Source organism: Cryptomeria japonica, chromosome 11 (assembly GCF_030272615.1).
Source record: "Cryptomeria japonica chromosome 11, Sugi_1.0, whole genome shotgun sequence".
Lineage (NCBI taxonomy): Eukaryota > Viridiplantae > Streptophyta > Pinopsida > Cupressales > Cupressaceae > Cryptomeria > Cryptomeria japonica.
The window spans coordinates 723,529,332-723,542,536 of record NC_081415.1 but is presented as its reverse complement, the minus strand read 5'-3'; the positions used below and the strand labels follow the sequence as shown (position 1 = coordinate 723,542,536).

At 32.3% G+C, this 13,205-nt stretch overlaps 1 protein-coding gene across 1 annotated transcript; it reads right to left on the bottom strand.

Annotated features, from left to right (window-relative positions):
• Window positions 1–4,245: 4,245 nt before the first annotated feature.
• Window positions 4,246–5,046, bottom strand: LOC131061374 (uncharacterized). The gene has a single exon (XM_057995020.2). The coding sequence runs from the start codon at window positions 4,978–4,980 to the stop codon at window positions 4,627–4,629; it is 354 nt and encodes a 117-aa protein (XP_057851003.2). The 5' UTR covers window positions 4,981–5,046; the 3' UTR covers window positions 4,246–4,626.
• Window positions 5,047–13,205: the final 8,159 nt, after the last annotated feature.

Here is a 13,205-nt window from a genome sequence, read left to right as displayed (position 1 = left end):
TTAATAACATCACCATAATGCAAGAAAAATGATATAACATGAAAGCTTTGAGATCAAATTGAAAAGGAAATGACTTTGAAATCCGAGCAACATAGTATGACCAAGTGCTATGAATGAGAAGAACTAACATGAAATGAAGAAAGCCATTATCAAACACATGATTATAATAAATATATGTTAAAAATAATGTAATCATATGTGATATAGCAAATAAATTTGATCCATTGATTGCCATTGAAAGTCTCTTAATTAAAATCTTCATTTACTTGCAAAGAAGATCTAAAATTAGGACCCTTTTATGAAAATTGATTTAAAAGTGTGGAAATTTGAATTTATATTCGACCTTAAGGTGTGCAAAAATTGATAAAGTACGCCAATTTTCTGGACTTAAGCAGAAAAATACGGTGAATTCTTACTCCTGAAATTTCGTGAAAAAAGTTAGGGACCGTGCGCAAAGTGCACTGGGTCTAACCATCTTTTTTTGAAATTTTCAAGGATGATAAAAATTATGATTTTATTGCGGAATCCAAAAAAAATAGCCGATTTGGAGATGTCTAGATCGGTCAAATTAGCAATCAAAGGTCGAAATAAGAGATTCTTGAAAATTAGGGTTTTGCTTTTTAACCACTTAATTTTTAGAATGAAAAGATAGATTTGAATTGCAATTTTGAAATAGAAATCAGATCTAAAACAAGCAATTAAAATGCTACACTTCACAAACTTAATTTTGTCAAAATTAAAAATTAGGGTTTTTATGTAATTAACCTCTAAATTTTGTAAAAAGATTAAACTTGGAAATGAAAGTTTGAAATTCAAATTGCAATAATTTAGATCTAATAATAAGAAATCGGAATTAGACTGTAAGACGTCGGGTTCACCAAAATGTAAAGTGGAAAATTGGGGCAACGTCTATCCAACACCAATATTGTACCATTGACCATATTTAATAATTAATTGAAAAATAAACATATGGTCTATTTTAATTATTAATTAATTACAAAACATGGTCAATGGTACAATATGGGTGCTGCTTAGACAGAGGTGAAAATTGGACCCTAGTGACTCCCCACCTAGGAGAGATAAAGGAAGTCACTAGGATGATTTTCACTTGGGAGAAACTTTACATTCAAAAGAGAGGCTTGAATCCACTAGATCCAAATCCAAGGGAAACAAGGAGATGAATCCCAAGTGGATTGCAAGGGTTGGAAAGTAATTTGCCCTCTTTTGTAGATAGATATGTTGACTTGTTGACTATGTAGAAAAGGGAGATAAAATAAATGAAATAAGGAGTTACCAGTTCGGGATCCCGCTGTAATTTTGGATCTGAGATATTTAGACTGATATGAATCTGCCCTGCAAATTTGGAGAAAATTCGTCAGGACCGTGTTGAAAGTGCACACGGTCCTTCGAAAAATCTGCGTGTCGAAAAGGGTTTTTCCGTCTCTGCAAATGAAGTCCAAACCTGCAATTACAGTTGCGTACATGCAACCTACACACAGAAAAGAAGGGAAGAAGGGTTGTCGATAGGGTTTTTCCTCAATCAAACCCCAGATGAGGAATCAACCTTGAAAGAAAGTAATTGCAAATGCTTAAATGTAAATCTAGGAAATGTATACCTTGTAGATCTGCAATTGATGATGATTTTTTTGCTTCTTGAATGTAATCACAAATATTGTATGAAATGGCATGTAACATGACAAAATCCTAACACACACATGCTTGCAAATGTATGTTGTAATGTTGCTCCAATGGATAAATGAAGAAGACACATGAAGAAGAGAAATTGGTGGATGCTTGAAGACTTGAATACTTGATGAAGACCTTTCGCTTGAATTTCACATATTTGCCCTATGTATCGCGATCATCTTTCGTATATCGAATAAGAGAATTGAATCTCCTTTTATACATGCCCAAGAGAATTTATTTTTATCCATCAAAGGCCAACAAAGAAAGATTACAATCCCTGAAGACGAAATTAAGCAAAAGGGGCCGCATGGACCCACTTAGGGCCTCCCTAAGAGGGAGGACAGGGGCATGGCACCCCTATCTTGCCCTATCTTGGGGCCCGGATAGGGTCTTAAGGCAGCATAAGGGTCACAATAGGAGGAGACTCGGGATGAAAGTGCAGAAAAAGGTCTCAGTCGAGAGAGAGAGAGATGCAGTCTCCTAGGTGAGGACCTAAAATGTGGTCGAAATTGTGGGGGTCACAATTTTAGAACACTACACAAATAATTATCACTAGTAAATGCATGTACCCTCTAAGTAATTATTCAAAGCATATTTTACTATTGGCCTAACCATATTCAAAGTATATTTTACTATCAACATAATCATAGTAAATACAATTTTTACATTACAAAAAAATATTACAAATAATTATTGCCAATAAATGCATGTACTCTCCAATATTATATTGCATTTACTCTCCAATATTATATTATTCAATGGTATGACATAGCCATGTTCAAAGTATATTTTACTATCAACATAATCATAGTAAATACAATTTTTACATTACAAACAATTATTATAAATAATTATTGGTAGTAAATACACATACTCTTCAATATATTATTCAATATATATTTTATATATTTTATCGTTGACATAACAGTGCAAGTGCTAGTAAATGCATCTACCCTTCAAATATACTATTCAATGTATATTTTACTATTAAAATAATCATGCAAGTGTTAGTAAATGCTAGTAAATGTATGCACCCTCCAAAATATTATTCAATGTATTTTTTACTATGGACATAACCATGCAAATATCCCTAGTAAATGTATGCACCCTCCAAAATATTATTCAATGTATTTTTTACCATTGACATAACCATGCAAGTATCCCTAGTAAATGCATGTACCCTCCAATATATTATTCAATTTATATTTGACCCTCCAATATATTATTCAATTTATATTTTACCATTGACATAACCTTGCAAGTGCTAGTATAGTAAATGCATGTACCTTCCAATATATTATTCAATTTATATTTTATTATTGATATCAATCTAACCATGCAAGTGCTAGTAAATGCATATACCCTCCAAAATATTGTGCTAGTAAATGTATATACCCTCCAAAATATTATTAAATAAGTGCTAGTAAATGCATATACCCTCCAAAATATTGTGCTAGTAAATGTATATACCCTCCAAAATATTATTAAATATATTTTTTTACTATAGACATAACCATTCAAGCACCCCACTCCAATGCAAAGGTCTCGCCCGAACTAGCAAATACATGGTCCCTCCAAAAGGCCGGACTAGTAAATGCATGGTCCCTCCAAAATATTATTCAATATAGTTTGTTAAAACTATAAACAACCATAGATGTATGTAACCTCTAATATTATTCAATATAGTTTGTTTAAACAACCATAGATGTATGTAGCCTCTCTAATATTATTCAATATAGTTTGTTAAAACTATAAACAACCAACCAGATCCAGATGTATGTAGCCTCTAATATTATTCAATATAATTTGTTAAAACTATAAACATTCAATATAGTTTGTTAAAACTATAAACAATCATAGAGCCTCTCTAATATACTATAACAAACTATAAACAATCATAGAGCCTCTCTAATATACTAATATAGTATATTATTCAATGTATATTTTACTATAGATGTATGTAGCCTCTCTAATATACTAATATAATATATTATTCAATGTATATTTTACTATAGATGTATGTAGCCTCTCTAATATTATCCAATATAGTATATTATTCAATGTATATTTTACTATAGATGTATGTAGCCTCTCTAATATTATCCAATATAGTTTGTTAATAACAAACTATAAACAAGATAATATAGTTTGTTAAAACTATAAACCCAGTTTCGAAGCGAGCCCTATCCCTCTATATCCTTCGGGAGGGATTAAGCCCCCACCCAACCCGACAGAGGAGATGCTCGAAGATAATATATGTATGTAGCCTCTCTAATATTATTCAGTATATTATTCAGTATAGTATGTTAAAACTATAAACAATCATAGACAAACTATAAACAACCATAGATATATGTAGCCTCTAATATTATTCAATGTAGTATGCTATTCTATGACAATTACTAACCAAATGCTAATTACTAACCATACAAATCTTAATTAGTAATTAGGAATACTTGAAACCTCATACCACCAAAATTTCCACTTACTATAAAATGTGATGTAAGATTGCCTCATATTGCTCCATGATAATTCAATTATGAAAGTTATTTACACAGGTCCAAGAAACATCATTCCATATACATAAGTTCGCACTTACCCCATGAATGGGTTTCAACATACATTATTACTGCAAGTAAAAAAGGGAAAATAAAGCATAGAAAACCTGCCAATAAAGGTGTCAATTGGATATTTATAAAAAACAGAAAAGAAAAGTGCCAACTGGGTCTTCTTCTCTGAATTTATTGTAAAGCCACCAAATACTCCAAAAGAAGAACACAGAGTTAATATGTGGGGCAACAAACTTCAGCTAGTAATGGAATTTCCTCTGCGTCAAGAATCTCATCCACTCTGGTTGCACCAGAGACACATAACAAGTAAGAAGAAGCAAGATTATGCACATGTTTTGTATTGAAGAAAACAATATAATTTGGCATGCACTCATTCATCACCGTCAGGGTGAGATATCTTAGAGATATCAAACCCAATGTCCTTGAATGTTATCATATCATCCCCATTTTCCTCTTCCTTCAACTTCCATTTCTTCTCCATCTCCTCTGCTACATTCTCACTCTTTTCCTGCACTTCACCGTATTCTGCACCGCCACTTTTGGGTGCAAAAGATGACTCCCTTTCATCTCCATCTCCATCTTCTGCCTTTGTATTGAGTGGGTTAGCAGTAAATTTAGCAGCAGCAGAGTTGAGGCAAAGAGGAAGAACCGAGTCCATACTGGGGATGGTGCCCACTAAGACTCTCGTCAATAAACCACTCTTGTTGCTTCTCATATGATGCATTTTCTTCTACTCCTTGTGATTTTCACAGAGTTATGGATAACGTTGAATGCTGAAGCTGACTTGAGTTGTCTTTTATATACTCCTGTTTGCTATGTGATGTTCATGCCTGATGACACGTATGGTGGAAGAATTTTGGGTCTCCAACGAGGGCTGTTTTGTAATTGTAAAGGTAAGACATGTGGATCCAACTGGATGACGTTGCAGATGATTGAAACCCATCTTGTTAGGAGGTAAGTTAGAGTCAATAACTTCATCTGCTTCCTCCTCCTCACTCCCATCAATTTAACTTCCTATCTTTATCGATAAGCCCTTCACTTTTGCCCCATTCTCTTAGCCAAACGACACATATGGCTACTTTTTGGCTCACACATCACTACTACTAGAAGAAAGAGACATAACAAGAGCCTAGCTTAAATGTTGATGGGTTAGTACTTGAATTAGAAATCACATTTTGGTGTGTAATGAGTATGTTGAGAAGGTGTGGAAAATTAATTATCAATTTTTATTTTTTTAAAGTTTTTTATATTTTTCTGTAATTTATGAGATCAATTGAAAAGACATTAAACAAATGATGAAGTTTCGATGGACAACTGACTACTTTGGATTGACCATGCATCCACTTATATTAACTTTATAAATTATAATAAAACTCTCTCTCTCTCTCTCTCTCTCTCTCTCTCTCTCTCTCTCTCTCTCTCTCTCTCACACACACACACACACACACACACACACGCGCGCGCGCAGAGTTTATGTACCAAGTGGCACCAATTAGATGTGCATTCATAATGTGTAGATCATTTGATTCTACTAATTAGTGTAGGCTCCATATCTTCTTACCTAAAAATTGACAAGCAAAGTCCCTAGCATATGACATTCAAAGCTTGCTAGCATATATCTAAGTGGTGATATATGAGTCAAGTTGTAGCCAATACACCAATAATGATGTTAACATAGGTTGACACCTAGTATGGTGATCATACCCGTGATAAATTTTTTATCAATACTAATAATTTTAATGGAATATTGAATTATTTGTAATTGACATACATGTATGTCCATGTCATAATTTTTTAGTGTCATATATGCACTATCCTTTAGTGCTCTCATCCTTTTATCCTTTTCAAGATAGAAGATATCCAAACAATAAAAAACAAAGGGATAATTAATATGGAATTTACTTTTTCATTTGCTGAAGCAAAGTTTGCATAACCACTTGGAAATATGGGGTTAAGAATGACACTATTCTCCAATAATCTCACTTTGGTCAATGATTTCTTTATTAAGTGTACTTTCCTTTTAGCGAAAGTAGATTGATAGGCTTAATTGAGTGTTACTTTTAAATGGATTTTATTTTTTAATATAGATTAGTAGTATTAATTACAACACCAATTAGCCAAAATTAAGCACAACTGTTAGTTTTTCATTGTTGCTTCTTGGTAGTTGTGTGCTTTTTAATTCTTTTTTTGTTACTATTATTCTTCTATGCTTAGCCTTGTGTTTTTTGGATTCTCATCGATCTTATAAGTTTAAGGGGAAGGAATTCTTGCATAACCTTTGAATTTGTGTGTTAAATCGTTTAGACTTCTGAATTGTATCATTTCGAGGTCTTTAAATCCAATTGCTAGATCAAATTAAGTAAATACATCAACGTTCTACACTAAATATAACTATGCATTAAAATGTGGTGCCTTTGAATTGTTGTTCTAATTGCACTTTAAGTAGTGTAGGTTTCATGTTATAAAGCTTCATTACTTCTTGCCAAAAAAATGGTGGGTGAAGTCCTTTGTAGTTGATGCATCAATAAGGACCTCAAAATAGGTTGACATGTAGGTATGGTAGATACCATATAGAATAGACTTGATCTTTTCAAAATATTTTTAATGTGAAGCTATGTTGCATTGTATGTTTAAACTTGCACTAATACAATTTTGTGATGGTCAAGATGGACCCTTCTTTTGTAATGAGATGAAATGTTCATAGTTTCAAGTATGTTAAATTATGGGTCATTGGTGTCTCAACACATATGTAGTAGAAGAATTATTATCTATCAAGATATACATGATCTACATGCATTAGAAGTTATTGATATCAAAGCAACTCGTAGGCAAGCAGTGACCATGAAAGTAGATCCGACTTGTTATTTTGAAGAGAAAGTGTCTCTTTAATATAAATTTCACTTTTTATTTGTATTTGGTTTGTTGTTACTAGGAGATCTCACAATAGTGTGTCCCCTTTTCAACCAAAGCGGGGCATTGAAATCAACATTTTAACCAAAATTTCACATGATGTCACCCATAGAAATTAAATCATTAAGAATTTGATGATAGTATCATCTAGTAAATTTTCAGATTTCATGTATAGATTTAATAACTTGTGAATGTTTATAGTTAGCTATATTTTTTAAAAAGTGATATTTATTCCATACCACGTAACCTTTTTAACAAAAAAAATTAAAATATAAATTCTTAAATATAGATCGGGAACACAAATATCTAGTGGGAAGATATTTTTATAGTTTTTGATGCACATTTAATTTTGATTAATTTTTGAAGTGAGATTAATTATAATTTAGACATAGCTTTATTCTATGTTGCGTTAATATTTTTATATATCCAAATTAGTCTCTCTTTTTTTGTTGAAACAAAGGACATCAATCCCTAGTGCATATATATTTTCTAGTTTTTTTTCTTCTTATTTTACTATTTTTCATGCGTGAAATAGAGACCTTGATGTTTAGTGAAAATTTGTATTCAGAAGAAAATAAAAATAAATATAATAATCAAATTGAATATATTCAAAATAATGTTTTTTAAAAGACTTACTTTTAGGGTTACGATTCTATAAATTATCTTGTCATGTTGATTCCATTTTCTAGTCTAATCCAAGGTTTGAAACAAAATTTTTTTAAGGAAAAACTAAGAATCAAAGTAGAAAGACCCATCTAAGTGCCTTCATTTGAGGATATTTGAACAAAGGTTTTGTTCAAAGAAAAACATTCAAACAAAGGTATTTGTCAATTTTTTCTCTTCAATAATGCAAATTTCTAATGTCCCAAAAGCGGGTCACATTATTGTGGATCTACCCTATTAAAATCCATGCAACATAGAAAGAGGAGTATAGAAAGAAAGATAGAGCACGAGAGACAAAAATATATAAAGGGAAAGAGAGATAGAGAAAAGTAGGAGAGAGGGGGAAGAGAAAAAGAGAGATGAAGGAGACAAAGAGATATATCTAGAGAAAAGTAGAGAGAGAGAGAGAGAGGGGGGGGGGGGACATGAGACAAAAATAAGAGATATAAAGGGGATGGGAGATATAGAAAAAAGAGATTGAATTTTAATCAACTATTTTGTGCCAACAATCCAAAGATGTCACTTGTCCATGAAGATATATCTTTCTACCCATCAAGTTCTCTCTCTCTCTCTCTCTCTCTCTCTCTCTCTCTCTCTCTCTCACACACACACACACACACACACACACACACACAATATATATATATATATATATATATATATACCCTTTCTCTTTTTCCTATCTCCGCATCTCTCTACTTTCCTATCTCTCTTCTTTTTGTCTCTCTCTTCCTCCCTCTTCTATCCCTCTTCCTCTTTATACTTCTTTGTCTCCCTCTCCCTCTCCCTCTCTATAATCTTCTTTAAGAAAACATAATTGGTAGTTGTGAAGCCAAATTCCAAAACTTGTCTTGTGATAATGCGCATATATAGTTGAGGGAAAAGATTGAAAAAAAGAGGTTAACAATGGAAGAGGATTGGAAACTAACTAAAGTAGCGTGGATGAATTGGTTATACCTTGAATATTTATACAACAAAGTCACTCAATTTAGGCCCACATATTTGAGATTTACCAGAATGACAAGAAGGAAGTTGGATGAAACAACAGTTGGGAAGCTCACAAAATCTTTTCAAAAGATTATTGACAAGATTAGAAATTATAGAGAAGGCATCATTAATTTATATATCAAAGGGCTTGGATTACTCGGTTGTTGTTACTTAGTACATGTTATTGTCACAAAGATATCTAAGCCTTGAGTTGGCACAATGTTCTTGGGTAAAGGATGCAACTTCTTATGGGTACAAGATCAAAGACAATTTGCAATTTGTCATGATTGATCACTTTGGCATTAGAATCTTGGAGAATCCTGATTGCAATTGCTTGAGGACAAGCATTTTGGGGAAGGGGGGACTTGTCATGTCCCCTTTTTCCAAAAATAGAAACTTGCTAAAATATTAAATTCCCACTATCTAGAAATAGTAAGTCAAGGCCACAGGATAGTTTGGGAAAATATATTACTTTAATAATTTATATTTTTAATGCAAACCAATATTCTTGAAAAAAACAAAATTAAATTATTGTTCTCATTTGGTGGGCATAGGTTTTTAGAAGTTTTCTTGACATCCCTGGGCAATTTTGGTAACTAGTAGCTTTAAAATAAAAGTTGGCAAAAATGATCAGTTTCATATCATGCAAGTTTCCTTCATTTAAATTAGTGGGATTTGGGTGCCCAATTTAAAATTTTCAATTTGAATTCCATATATTAAGATATTTGGGCATTTGGATGGCATTCAAAATTTGGCTATTTGGTTTGAGCTTTGGCTTGAAGTTCTTTAGTGTTTGATAAACCAGCGGAGAAGGAGATTGTAGAATGGGATGTTTGAAAGTTTCCATGTGATCTAAAGGCGAGAGTCAGAGGATTAACATGCTTTCTAAGGACAAGTTTCAAGAAATATTATTGTATAATCTCATTCAAAGATTATCATTGTGCTTAAGGAATCAGTAGTTTTCATAGTTTTGGCTTGCAGGTGTTTGTGGGGTATTTTATAGTGTTGTATTGAGTATTTTGTGTCGCAAAGGTTTATTGGTGGTATGAGGTTGTGGTTTTGCTGATATTTTATTGTATTTTCTTTATTTCATGTATCAAGATGTTTTGGTGCAAGTTTGGAAGGGTTTCAGAAGCTTACTTTGCAATTTCAAATGTTTTGCACATGTTGTGTTCATCTTGTTTGGTGTGGATTCATAATTTAATTTATATTGCTTGTTATTGCTATTAATGTTGTGATATTTCTATTATAGCAAACCTTTTTATGAATCCAAATCTGAAATATAAATAATATAAGAAGTTTGGTGTTTTGGGTATAAAATTTGTTCAATTGTGTGCATATAAATTGCAATAAATTTGTTATATGTTTGTGGGTTTGGAAGAAATCGTCAAAGTGATTTAAAGAGATTCGAAAAATATTATTTTAGATTTTATTTGCTATATATCCCTAAATTAAAAATAAATTATTAAAATATGTCATTCAGGACATTACAATTTAATTGATCCCCTCTTGCAAAGCAACATGTGTTCTTATTTAATAGTACCAAGAGTGTCCTCAAGAAAATAATAAGAACATAGATTTAAATTATCTTTTCTACCTATAAGGCTTGATTTGGAGGCACCACTTGAGGACAACTCAAATATTTTTTGTTATTTCCAAAAGACAAGAAACCATAATGCTAGATATTCTCTAGAGATGTATTGAATGCTACAACTCAACATTTTCTTAATCAAACTATGAAAGGGCTTTAATTAACCTTTAACATCTTCAAGATGAGCTCAATGGAAACTCTATGACAAGATATATTCAATATGAACCCACTTGGGTTGAAAGAGTATATACATTTAATGATTGCATCCTTGTGGAGTCCAAAATCAATAAAGAACGAGTGAAAAAGAGGAGAGATCATGAAAGAAATCCATGGAAGGAGCTTCCTATAGAATCTTGTTTTCAAGAGCCAATATTTGTCCCTTCATTCATAAATTAAGAAGACTAGAGTTTTTGTTTACCTCAAAGGCATTGCTTGATTTCTATAATGAAAAGGAACAACCATTGTGTTAATTATAGAAAAAGTTGCACGAGTATATCACATGTTCCCTAAGGAGGATAAGGTCTCCAAAGTATTTGAAAAGAAAAAGGATGAGTTCAACCATTCCTACCAAGCAAAACAACAATGATTGTGCCATGAAAGATGAGGCATAAAATGTTTTTTTGTATCAAAGGATTGTTCAAGAAACCTACATAGGACTAATGTGAAGAAGGTCAAACCAATCAATCTATTCAAGTGATGGCTATTGAAAAACGAAGTCTCTTCCAAGAGGTTGATATATTTTAGCATCTATAGCTCTATTGATAGGAGATCAATGTTTTTTTCTCCATGAAGTGATTGCAACTTCAAGTTTGTTGGATTCTATAAGTCTAAATGGTAAAGGATTTCAATTGTCACTCAATGTTGATACTTTTCTTTCTAGTGGTAATTAAGGGTCATAGTTGAATGAAGAACATTTCCTTCTATTTGAGGATAATTTAGCTTCAAAATCTCAATTTTGATTTACGAATGAAAATTTGTATCCCTGACTTGGTATTTTCTTGCAACACCTTAAGAGTGGCTTTGAAATGAATTCATCCTTTTAGGGTTTGAATCATCCTCATCCCCATCTTCAATATATCTCATGTACATCAATTAAGAACTAAGAGTTGAATATACAATGGTTATCAATCAGTTGGTACCATAATTGGATATCACAAAAGGGGAAGGCCATTAAGAGAATAATGGACAAAGGGAGTAAAAAACTATCACAATTCTTGACGACATGCTAAATCTAAAGGATTTAGGAGGGTATCTTGAGAAGAAAACAAATTATCTCAAACTAGAGATAAACTTCAACGAGGAGGAAGATTTCCATAAATTGCAAAACATTTAAGAATTTGTACTTGAGTTTTCTCTACATGATTTTATACATCATCTTGAACCATAATCTTCATGAAAATATTGCTCAAAACTAATTTATGGAACTATGTTGCCATAGTTGGATTCCCAACTCAAATATAGGATTGTTAATTTTCTTAGCAAGTTATTGATTTGTATAGCAAATGTATTTCCTATTGTTTTCATAGGTAGGTGTTCCTTTTCGATGTTCATCTTTCAATAACTCATTTCCCTTTTTTTTGTTGTTATTTTTTGTTCAATTAGATTAGTTGTAAGGTAGGTGTTTTTGAAATAGGCTCAACTCTATGTCCATACTTGGTTGTTGTCTTTCCTTGTCAAGATTGGCCATCATTGTCTGCTAACCAAATTCAATATGTGACATCCTTAATCAATTTGCAAGGTTGTCATGTCATAGTCTTTATTCGTTGACTAACAACTTTTATAGAATGGAGGTTACAATTATTTGATATGAAATAATGGTGAAATTTACAAGTTGTCAATGTCATCAACAAAGAAAGACAAGTGGAAAAATGGCTAAGTCATGGAAGGGACACATGTTGCTATTGTTTGTCCAACAAAGGTACCCAAAAAAACAAACTTAGCAAGGTTCGACCATTTGAAAGGTTTGTCTAAAATCTTTAAATCAACTAAATCATTATATTTCTATGTTAGACAGACATTTGAAGTGGCTTCACAACATGAAAATTCCATCCATGATCTTGAAATTGGCTCACGAGGCCAATATTTCTACCTTGGCTCAAGTGAAAAAAGTTCTAACTATATTAGTGGCAAATATTTCCACCTTCGCTCAACCATTTAAAAGATTTTCCCAGCTTAAGTGTCAAAAAAATTTCTGCTTAGCTTGAGTGGCAAATATTTTCCTAGACTTGAGTGATTAAACGTACCACCAACTTAAGTGACTAAAAGTTTCAAATGTTAGACAAACATTTGAAGTGGCTTTACAACATGAAAATTCCACCCATGATCTTGAAATTGCCTAAGTGGCCAATATTTCTACCTTGGCTCAAGTGAAAAAAGTTCCAACTATATTAGTGGCAAATATTTCCACCTTCGTTCAACCATTTAAAAGTTTTCTCAGCTTAAATGTCAAAAAAAATTCTGCCAGGCTTGAGTGACAAATATTTTCAAATATTTTCCTAGACTTGAGTGAGTAAGTGGCTAAAAGTTTCGCATATATAAATCATGGTTGAACATGTAATAATTTTGCCTCACCTCAAAACTTCACCTAACAAGGTACGCAATTGCATTGGCTTAGCCAATTGAAAAGTCCAGCATACATCTAAAGTGGTGAATACATTTCAATTTTCTGCCCAACTCAACTACTTCTAGGGAAATTTTCAACATGGTGCGCCACTATCACAAATGCACTAGAGCCTTCTAAAAAATAATTAATGTCATCATGAATTCCAAATCAACTGACACCTACAGTTTGCTTAACC